At 44.0% G+C, this 11449-nt stretch overlaps 1 protein-coding gene across 2 annotated transcripts in view; it reads right to left on the bottom strand.

The window, feature by feature from the left end:
• Positions 1-209: 209 nt before the first annotated feature.
• washc5 (WASH complex subunit 5) overlaps positions 210-11449 on the bottom strand; it is a 51107-nt gene continuing 39867 nt past the window's right edge. The window contains exons 24-29 of one of the 2 annotated variants that reach the window (XM_036937880.1): positions 10951-11054; positions 10033-10162; positions 8903-8999; positions 1993-2146; positions 1402-1489; positions 210-831 (exon numbers count right to left, since the gene is read on the bottom strand). In XM_036937880.1, coding sequence (XP_036793775.1) covers positions 775-831; positions 1402-1489; positions 1993-2146; positions 8903-8999; positions 10033-10162; positions 10951-11054 — 630 coding nt within the window. In that variant the 3' untranslated portion in view covers positions 210-774. Of the gene's footprint in view, positions 832-1401; positions 1490-1992; positions 2147-8902; positions 9000-9023; positions 9212-10032; positions 10163-10950; positions 11055-11449 lie in introns of those variants that run through there. The other variant, XM_036937888.1, reaches the window with a different exon arrangement.

The raw sequence follows: 11449 nt of genomic DNA, 5'->3' as shown, positions 1-11449 counted from the left end.
TGTGTTCAGCTTCTCCATCAGGAGACGAGAGAAAAGACTGAGAACACCACGGTCCAAGCGACCTGTGTTGAATTAAAAACGGGAGAGACTGGGAGCTAAGCTTCCACTTGACATGCTGGTGATGTCTTCTAGTTTTGTCAACATTTTGCCTGTTTTTTTGTAACATGAAATAGGTTGATGCTATTGAAGGATTTGTAAAAAAAAATTAAAAGATTATACAGAATGTCGCACTAGCTCTAGTATGCTGAGGAAACTATTAGGATCCACATGATATGACATATCAATGTGGTTTATGATGGCCAGGCGGCACAGTTTATGACGTGGCACGCAACCATTGGTTGACGGTCGACGCAACATCTGCTCATGTAGTCAGTCGGACAGGATCTGGACCAATGAATCCAGTCTCATTGAAGAAGGAGGAAGTCCAGCCAGACATTTCTTCAAAATAAAAGACACCAAAAAAACTTACTGTAAATTGCTTGGATTTTAAAATGTTTTTTAAAAAGTTCTGTTTCATGAAATAAATAAAAAAATCAACAAAATTATATACCATTATATTTATTCAAAGCCTCTTTTGTATTTAATTAATGACATATTACCACAGTGACATTATACCAAAGCTGGTAACACCTGATGTTATTAAAAACCATTCAACTATTTACCGTGTTACTAAAGCATTAGCACATTAATGGTCATTACGTAACCAAGAGATTAATTAAAGTCAAAATGAATGAATCAACAGAAAGTTAAACCAAGAGGCCTTTATCCAGATCTTCACAGGACTGTCCTGAACTCGTCAAAGATGAAACTTGGCACGTGGGCCTCGGCCACCTTTAAAGACAGAAAAACAACAACAGATTATTATATGCATGTAAAATGTAATATTCCAGATGAATATCTATAGTATTTTTTCCCCTACCCCTTGGGTGTTGTTGCTAAACCTAATCTAATCCTAATCGAATCTAATCCAATCCTAATCCAATCCAATCCTAATCCAATCCTAATCTAATCCAATCCTAATCTAAACTAATCCTAATCTAAACCTAATCCAATCCTCATCTAATCCAATCCTAATCCAATCCTAATCCAATCCTAATCTAGTCCTAATCCTAATCCAATCCTAATCCAATCCTAATCCAATCCTAATCTAATCCTAATCTAATCCTAATCTAATCCTAATCTAATCCTAATCCAATCCTAATCCAATCCTAATCCTAATCCAATCCTAATCTAATCCTAATCCAAATCCTAATCTAATCCTAATCTAATCCTAATCCAATCCTAATCTAATCCTAATCTAATCCTAATCTAATCCTAATCTAATCCTAATACAATCCTAATCCTAATCCAATCCTAATCTAATCCTAATCTAATCCTAATCTAATCCTAATCTAATCCTACCTTGCGAGGCAGTTTGGTGTAGCGTACGTAATCCTCCAGAAACATCAGAGCTCCCACCACGTCGGACGGCATGTCCGGGATCTTCTGACTGGAAAATAATTATTTACCCAAAATCTACATCTCATTCCATTTGAAGCAGAATATAATACACATATTATAACACAGTGATCCACAAAATGTACTTCATTTTTTGAATTGAAATTGTATTTATACAGATTAGATCTATGGAGATAACGTTTGTTTTTTTGTTGCAGGAAAGAGCTGTTTGAAATAGCAGCCTTGGGCAACGTTCACTAGCACTCCATGTATTATATATAAACACATCCGACTTTACTGTGATATCACTGTTACGCTCTTAAAATTAATGTGTATATGTGAGGTTTTTAAACTGGCAAATCAATCAAATCAATCAATCAATCAATCAATCAACAAATCAATCAATCAATCAAACAAATCAATCAATCAATCAAACAAATCAATCACTCAACAAATCAATCAAACAAATCAATCACTCAACAAATCAATAAATCACTCAACAAATCAATCAATCAACAAATCAACCAATCAACAAATCAATCAATCAAAACGTACCTGGTGCACTGTTCCATGACGGAGCGTATGAATTGCCCAATGAGAGCCAGGAACTGCTCTGTGTATCTGGAGTGGAACTGCTTCAGCAGAGTGAGCAGGCCAAGAACCAGAGGAGACCAGTCTACCGGGTCGGTGGCTTTCCTGCACGTCATCCCTGGACAAACAGGAGAATACAGCCAATCACATGGTGGGACACAGTCAACATGGGTTAGGACCAGCCAATCACATGGTGGGACACAGTCAACATGGGTCAGGACCAGCCAATCACATGGTGGGTACAACCCAACCCCGGTCACCCGCCAGCCAACCCAACCCCAGTCACCTGCCAGCCAACCCAACCCCAGTCACCTGCCAGCCAACCCAACCCCAGTCACCTGCCAGCCAACCCAACCCCAGTCACCTGCCAGCCAACCCAACCCCAGTCACCTGCCAGCCAACCCAACCCCAGTCACCTGCCAGCCAACCCAACCCCAGTCACCTGCCAGCCAACCCAACCCAAGTCACCTGCCAGCCAACCCAACCCCAGTCACCTGCCAGCCAACCCAACCCCAGTCACCTGCCAGCCAACCCAACCCCAGTCACCTGCCAGCCAACCCAACCCCAGTCACCTCCAACCCAACCCCAGTCACCTGCCAGCCAACCCAACCCAACCCCGGTCACCTGCCAGCAAACCTAACCCCAGTCACCTGCCAGCCAACCCAACCCAACCCAACCCCAGTCACCTGCCAGCCAACCCAACCCAACCCCAGTCACCTGCCAGCCAACCCAACCCAACCCCAGTCACCCGCCAGCCAACCCAACCCCAGTCACCCGCCAGCCAACCCAACCCCAGTCACCTGCCAGCCAACCCAACCCCAGTCACCTGCCAGCCAACCCAACCCCAGTCACCTGCCAGCCAACCCAACCCCAGTCACCCGCCAGCCAACTCAACCCCAGTCACCCGCCAGCCAACCCAACCCCAGTCACCCGCCAGCCAACCCAACCCCAGTCACCCGCCAGCCAACCCAACCCCAGTCACCTCCAACCCAACCCCAGTCACCTACAACCCAACCCCAGTCACCTGCCAGCCAACCCAACCCAACCCCAGTCACCTGCCAGCCAACCTAACCCAACCCCGGTCACCTGCCAGCCAACCCAACCCCAGTCACCTGCCAGCCAACCCAACCCCAGTCACCTGCCAGCCAACCCAACCCCAGTCACCTCCAACCCAACCCCAGTATTACTGGGCTAGATCAGCCAATATGGACTATCTGTATTACTGGGCTAGATCAGCCAATATGGACTATCTGTATTACTGGGCTAGATCAGCCAACATGGTAGATGTAGCTGGAAGACAGCAGAGATGGAGAGACTTGTCCTTTGTCTAGAGCTGTTTTTATAAGTCTACCTTTTAGGAGTGGGAAGATCTCTACAGCTGTTTAAATAGTCTACCTTCTAGGAGTGGGACGATCTCTACAGCTGTTTTAAATAGTCTACCTTCTAGGAGTGGGACGATCTCTACAGCTGTTTTTATAGTCTACCTTCTAGGAGTGGGACGATCTCTACAGCTGTTTTTATAGTCTACCTTCTAGGAGTGGGACGATCTCTACAGCTGTTTTAAATAGTCTACCTTCTAGGAGTGGGACGATCTCTACAGCTGTTTTTATAGTCTACCTTCTAGGAGTGGGATGATCTCTACAGCTGTTTAAATAGTCTACCTTCTAGGAGTGGGATGATCTCTACAGCTGTTTTTATAGTCTACCTTCTAGGAGTGGGACGATCTCTACAGCTGTTTAAATAGTCTACCTTCTAGGAGTGGGACGATCTCTACAGCTGTTTAAATAGTCTACCTTCTAGGAGTGGGACGATCTCTACAGCTGTTTTTATAGTCTACCTTCTAGGAGTGGGACGATCTCTACAGCTGTTTTTATAGTCTACCTTCTAGGAGTGGGACGATCTCTACAGCTGTTTAAATAGTCTACCTTCTAGGAGTGGGACGATCTCTCCAGCTGTTTTTATAGTCTACCTTCTAGGAGTGGGACGATCTCTACAGTTGTTTTTATAGTCTACCTTCTAGGAGTGGGACGATCTCTACAGTTGTTTTTATAGTCTACCTTCTAGGAGTGGGACGATCTCTACAGCTGTTTTTATAGTCTACCTTCTAGGAGTGGGACGATCTCTACAGTTGTTTTTATAGTCTACCTTCTAGGAGTGGGACGATCTCTACAGCTGTTTTTATAGTCTACCTTCTAGGAGTGGGACGATCTCTACAGCTGTTTAAATAGTCTACCTTCTAGGAGTGGGACGATCTCTACAGCTGTTTAAATAGTCTACCTTCTAGGAGTGGGACGATCTCTACAGCTGTTTAAATAGTCTACCTTCTAGGAGTGGGACGATCTCTACAGCTGTTTAAATAGTCTACCTTCTAGGAGTGGGACGATCTCTACAGCTGTTTTTATAGGTCTACCTTCTAGGAGTGGGACGATCTCTACAGCTGTTTTTATAGTCTACCTTCTAGGAGTGGGACGATCTCTACAGCTGTTTAAATAGTCTACCTTCTAGGAGTGGGACGATCTCTACAGCTGTTTAAATAGTCTACCTTCTAGGAGTGGGACGATCTCTACAGCTGTTTAAATAGTCTACCTTCTAGAGGGGGACGATCTCTACAGCTGTTTAAATAGTCTACCTTCTAGGAGTGGGACGATCTCTACAGCTGTTTAAATAGTCTACCTTCTAGGAGTGGGACGATCTCTACAGCTGTTTAAATAGTCTACCTTCTAGGAGTGGGACGATCTCTACAGCTGTTTTTATAGTCTACCTTCTAGGAGTGGGACGATCTCTACAGCTGTTTAAATAGTCTACCTTCTAGGAGTGGGACGATCTCTACAGCTGTTTTGATAGTCTACCTTCTAGGAGTGGGACGATCTCTACAGCTGTTTAAATAGTCTACCTTCTAGGAGTGGGACGATCTCTACAGCTGTTTTAAATAGTCTACCTTCTAGGAGTGGGACGATCTCTACAGCTGTTTTAAATAGTCTACCTTCTAGGAGTGGGACGATCTCTACAGCTGTTTTTATAGTCTACCTTCTAGGAGTGGGACGATCTCTACAGCTGTTTTTATAGTCTACCTTCTAGGAGTGGGAGGATCTCTACAGCTGTTTAAATAGTCTACCTTCTAGGAGTGGGATGATCTCTACAGCTGTTTAAATAGTCTACCTTCTAGGAGTGGGACGATCTCTACAGCTGTTTAAATAGTCTACCTTCTAGGAGTGGGACGATCTCTACAGCTGTTTAAATAGTCTACCTTCTAGGAGTGGGATGATCTCTACAGCTGTTTAAATAGTCTACCTTCTAGGAGTGGGACGATCTCTACAGCTGTTTTTATAGTCTACCTTCTAGGAGTGGGACGATCTCTACAGCTGTTTAAATAGTCTACCTTCTAGGAGTGGGACGATGTCTACAGCTGTTTAAATAGTCTACCTTCTAGGAGTGGGACGATCTCTACAGCTGTTTTTATAGGTCTACCTTCTAGGAGTGGGACGATCTCTACAGCTGTTTTTATAGTCTACCTTCTAGGAGTGGGACGATCTCTACAGCTGTTTAAATAGTCTACCTTCTAGGAGTGGGACGATCTCTACAGCTGTTTAAATAGTCTACCTTCTAGGAGTGGGACGATCTCTACAGCTGTTTAAATAGTCTACCTTCTAGAGGGGGACGATCTCTACAGCTGTTTAAATAGTCTACCTTCTAGGAGTGGGACGATCTCTACAGCTGTTTAAATAGTCTACCTTCTAGGAGTGGGACGATCTCTACAGCTGTTTAAATAGTCTACCTTCTAGGAGTGGGACGATCTCTACAGCTGTTTAAATAGTCTACCTTCTAGGAGTGGGACGATCTCTACAGCTGTTTAAATAGTCTACCTTCTAGGAGTGGGATGATCTCTACAGCTGTTTAAATAGTCTACCTTCTAGGAGTGGGACGATCTCTACAGCTGTTTAAATAGTCTACCTTCTAGGAGTGGGACGATCTCTACAGCTGTTTTAAATAGTCTACCTTCTAGGAGTGGGACGATCTCTACAGCTGTTTTAAATAGTCTACCTTCTAGGAGTGGGACGATCTCTACAGCTGTTTTTATAGTCTACCTACTAGGAGTGGGACGATCTCTCCAGCTGTTTTTATAGTCTACCTTCTAGGAGTGGGAGGATCTCTCCAGCTGTTTAAATAGTCTACCTTCTAGGAGTGGGACGATCTCTACAGCTGTTTAAATAGTCTACCTACTAGGAGTGGGAGGATCTCTCCAGCTGTTTTTATAGTCTACCTTCTAGGAGTGGGACGATCTCTACAGCTGTTTAAATAGTCTACCTTCTAGGAGTGGGACGATCTCTACAGCTGTTTAAATAGTCTACCTTCTAGGAGTGGGACGATCTCTACAGCTGTTTTTATAGGTCTACCTTCTAGGAGTGGGACGATCTCTACAGCTGTTTTTATAGTCTACCTTCTAGGAGTGGGACGATCTCTACAGCTGTTTAAATAGTCTACCTTCTAGGAGTGGGACGATCTCTACAGCTGTTTAAATAGTCTACCTTCTAGGAGTGGGACGATCTCTACAGCTGTTTAAATAGTCTACCTTCTAGAGGGGGACGATCTCTACAGCTGTTTAAATAGTCTACCTTCTAGGAGTGGGACGATCTCTACAGCTGTTTAAATAGTCTACCTTCTAGGAGTGGGACGATCTCTACAGCTGTTTAAATAGTCTACCTTCTAGGAGTGGGACGATCTCTACAGCTGTTTAAATAGTCTACCTTCTAGGAGTGGGACGATCTCTACAGCTGTTTTTATAGGTCTACCTTCTAGGAGTGGGACGATCTCACGCCCAACTAGGACGATTTTCAGATCGAGAAATATGGGTGACTAATATTTATTTCAAGGCAATGTAGACTAATTATATTTAAATAAATGTCATATTTAAGTGAACTACCATGTGATTCTCTGCCCATGTAGACAGCCTTCTCCATTTCAATGAGACCACACATACTAGACGCACTCTCACGTCCAACTAGGACTAGACGCACTCTCAGGCCCAACTAGGACTAGACGCACTCTCAGGCCCAACTAGGACTAGACGCACTCTCACGCCCAACTAGGACTAGACGCACTCTCACGCCCAACTAGGACTAGATGCACTCTCAGGCCCAACTAGGACTAGACGCACTCTCAGGCCCAAATAGGACTAGACGCACACTCACGCCCAACTAGGACTAGACGCACTCTCACGCCCAACTAGGACTAGACGCACTCTCACGCCCAACTAGGACTAGACGCACTCTCACGCCCAACTAGGACTAGACGCACTCTCACGCCCAACTAGGACTAGACGCACTCTCACGCCCAACTAGGACTAGACGCACTCTCACGCCCAACTAGGACTAGACGCACTCTCACGCCCAACTAGGACTAGACGCACTCTCACGCCCAACTAGGACTAGACGCACTCTCACGCCCAAATAGGACTAGACGCACTCTCACGCCCAACTAGGACTAGACGCACTCTCACGCCCAAATAGGACTAGACGCACTCTCACGCCCAAATAGGACTAGACGCACTCTCACGCCCAACTAGGACTAGACGCACTCTCACGCCCAAATAGGACTAGACTACTGAAGTTGAAGCAGAGAAATCTGAGCGTGTGAATAATATAAAAAATAATGTTATTTTAATACAATAGGTAGGGTAACACATACAAAGGAGAAAGATTCATGTTTACAAATAATCTGTAGGACAATAAAAACATTTTAATCCCAAAATGTGTCTGTCTGACCTCCCACAGCATGAAAAATGTAGACAACGCCGCAATGATCTCTGTCAGGACCCGCGGGAACCCAGCCCTCTACCTGGTACCTACTACCATCAGGACCCACGGGAACCCAGCCCTCTACCTGGTACCTACTACCATCAGGACCCAGGGGAACCCAGCCCTCTACCTGGTACCTACTACCATCAGGACCCAGGGGAACCCAGCCCTCTACCTGGTACCTACTACCATCAGGACCCAGGGGAATCCCAGCCCTCTACCTGGTACCTACTACCATCAGGACCCAGGGGAACCCAGCCCTCTACCTGGTACCTACTACCATCAGGACCCAGGGGAACCCAGCCCTCGACCTGGTACCTACTACCATCAGGACCCAGGGGAACCCAGCCCTCGACCTGGTACCTACTACCATCAGGACCCAGGGGAACCCAGCCCTCTACCTGGTACCTAAAACCATACAATTTTTAAAGATACTGAAATATTCTGTCTTGTCCATTCACCCTCCGAATGGCAAACATTCACAATCCATGTCTCAATTGTTTCAAGGCTTTAAAAAATCTCCTCCCCTTCATCTACACTGATTGAAATGGATTTAACAAAGTGACATCAATAAGGGACCATATCTTTCACCTGGATTCACCTGGTGAGTCGATGTCATGGAAACAGCAGGTGTCCTTAATGTTTTGTATACTCAGTGTATATGTCATTATGATGGTGAAACATTGAATTTCTCCTGTGAATATCAATGAAGTTGATTCAAACTGACCTTGATTTCCCCTGTGAGTATCAATAAAGTTGATTCAAACTCACCCTGATTTCCCCTGTGAGTATCAATAAAGTTGATTCAAACTCACCCTGATTTCCCCTGTGAGTATCAATAAAGTTGATTCAAACTGACCTTGATTTCCCCTGTGAGTATCAATAAAGTTGATTCAAACTGACCCTGATTTCCCCTGTGAGTATGGATAAAGTTGATTCAAACTGACCTTGATTTCCCCTGTGAGTATCAATAAAGTTGATTCAAACTGACCCTGATTTCCCCTGTGAGTATGGATAAAGTTGATTCAAACTGACCTTGATTTCCCCTGTGAGTATCAATAAAGTTGACCATAACTCACCTTGGTTTTTGCTGTACTGCAGTTTAGGCAGCTGAGCGATGATGAAGAGGAAGTTGACGATAGGAAAGTAAGGCAGGCGCTTGGTTGTAATGTAGATCTACAACATATAGAACAGGTGACGTAAGGGAGGCGCTTGGTTGTAATGTAGATCTACAACATATAGAACAGGTGACGTAAGGCAGGCGCTGGGTTGTAACGTAGATCTACAACATATAGAACAGGTGACGTAAGGCAGGCGCTGGGTTGTAATGTAGATCTACAACATATAGAACAGGTGACGTAAGGGAGGCGCTTGGTTGTAATGTAGATCTACAACATATAGAACAGGTGACGTAAGGCAGGCGCTGGGTTGTAATGTAGATCTACAACATATAGAACAGGTGACGTAAGGCAGGCGCTCGGTTGTAATGTAGATCTACAACATATAGAACAGGTGACGTAAGGCAGGCGCTGGGTTGTAACGTAGATCTACAACATATAGAACAGGTGACGTAAGGCAGGCGCTCGGTTGTAATGTAGATCTACAACATATAGAACAGGTGCAGTAAGGGAGGTGCTAAGTTGGGATGTAGACCTACAACATGAACAAACAACTCCAATCAACACTCAGCAGCAGGTTAGTTTCAATCAGCTGTTGTACAAAATCCTATAAAACATTTGACTTCACTGGGGCTTCAAGGTAAGATCTTCACAGGACTGTCCTGAACTCGGACTGTCCTGACTGTCCTGAACATCTTTGAAAACAGAACATTGAGCACACACACACATGCAATCTCCATAGACAAACATTGCCCAGTGACTCAACGTGGCATCGTCATAGGATGCCACCCTTCTAACAAGTCCGGTGTCCACATACTTTTGGTCATGTAGTGTACCTTGTTGAGTGGGTTGTGTATCCCTGTAGTAGTAGTAGTAGTAGTAGCAGTAATAGTAATTAGAAGCCAGACCTTGTTGAGTGGGTTGTGAATGTAGTAGTTGTAGTTGTAGTAGTAGTAGTAGTAGTAGTAATTAAAGCCAGACCTTGTTGAGTGGGTTGTGAATCCCTGTAGTAGTAGTAGCAGTAGTAGTAGTAGTAGTAGTAGTAGTAGTAGTAGTAGTAGTAGTAGTAGTAGTAGTAATTAAAGCCAGACCTTGTTGAGTGGGTTGTGAATGCCTGCTGCCTCCAGAGAGGCTGTGATCTCATACAGCAGGTTGTTGTCCTCCTTGGGGTATGGAAGGCTGGGGTCCTGGTAGTGGGCTTCTATATCCGCCAGTAGAGACCTACAGTAGATACAGCAGACACCTGACTGTTCAACACACCCTTTAAAATGACAGACACAAATTATTTTAGTGACATTACTTTACCGGGTTCACACTCTTAGGCCGAGTTTACACACGCAGACAAATTCTGATCTTTTGCCCAATTACAGGTAAAAGAGCTGATCCGATTGGTCAAAAGACCAATTGGTGGAAAAAAGAGCTGATCCGATTGGTCAAAATACCAAATAGTGGTAAAAGAGCTGATCCGATTGGTCAAAATACCAATTAGTGGTAAAAGAGCTGATCCGATTGGTCAAAAGACCAATTAGTAGAAACATATATGTTAGAAAAAAATATGTTATGACGTTTCCATGTCTACTGATAAGAAATTCCATGACAACGGCCATCCCTTTTCATGACAAGCAACAATCACTCTTTCCATTTCAAATGAACAGTAGCCTTTTACTTTTAAAGCCTGCAGGTACAGTGGAGAGAACAAGCATTTGATGTATGCAATAAAATGCAAATTAATTACTTTAAAAAAATCATACAATGTGATTTTCTGGGATTTTTGTTTTACATTCCGTCTCTCACAGTTGAAGTGTACCTATGATAAAAAAATTACAGACCTCTACATGCTTTGTAAGTAGGAAAACCTGCAAAATTGGCAGTGTATCAAATACTTGTTCTCCCCACTGTGTATCATCCTATCATAATAATAAGCATGTACGAGCCTTCATAACGTCTTATAACGAGACTTATAAATATGTCATGTCTCTCCATGCATCCTCTCAGATGGGGCCACTGACTTGTTGAGGTTTTCCAGAGCAGCAGCGAGGTGTTTGGAGTCAAACTTGCAGGAGTAGTTCAACTCGTTGGCGATCTGTTGCCTCAGGATCTGCATCTGACCAACCTGAGGAAAAACCAACCCGTGTCACTTCCACACTTTTAGATTAACTAACTTCAAAGTAATGGCTCGGGACGTCGGGTTTGATACGAAAGCTTCCTCTAGTAATAATACTTGTTCACGTTACATTTAACAACTTTGTTTTGGTACAGAGCAATGCAGGTAAGATGCTGTCAGAAAGTCAGCCACAATCACTAGCACCTGCACATAATTGGCACGTTATCTCACTCATTCCTCTCGCAAGGCATTCTGGGACATGTAGTCAAAAAGCGTAATTCAACACAACCCAATACAATTACATATGCAAATAAATCTAAAGAAATATCTTTAGATACAGCTCAAAGAATAAACTTAAACATTAACTCTGTAACACATTAAAGTTACAACACACACAGGGATTG

Source organism: Oncorhynchus mykiss, chromosome 2, assembly GCF_013265735.2.
Source record: "Oncorhynchus mykiss isolate Arlee chromosome 2, USDA_OmykA_1.1, whole genome shotgun sequence".
In the NCBI taxonomy this organism is placed as follows: domain Eukaryota; kingdom Metazoa; phylum Chordata; class Actinopteri; order Salmoniformes; family Salmonidae; genus Oncorhynchus; species Oncorhynchus mykiss.
Note: the sequence above shows the minus strand (reverse complement) of the source record. Positions and strands in the feature narration are given on the sequence as shown.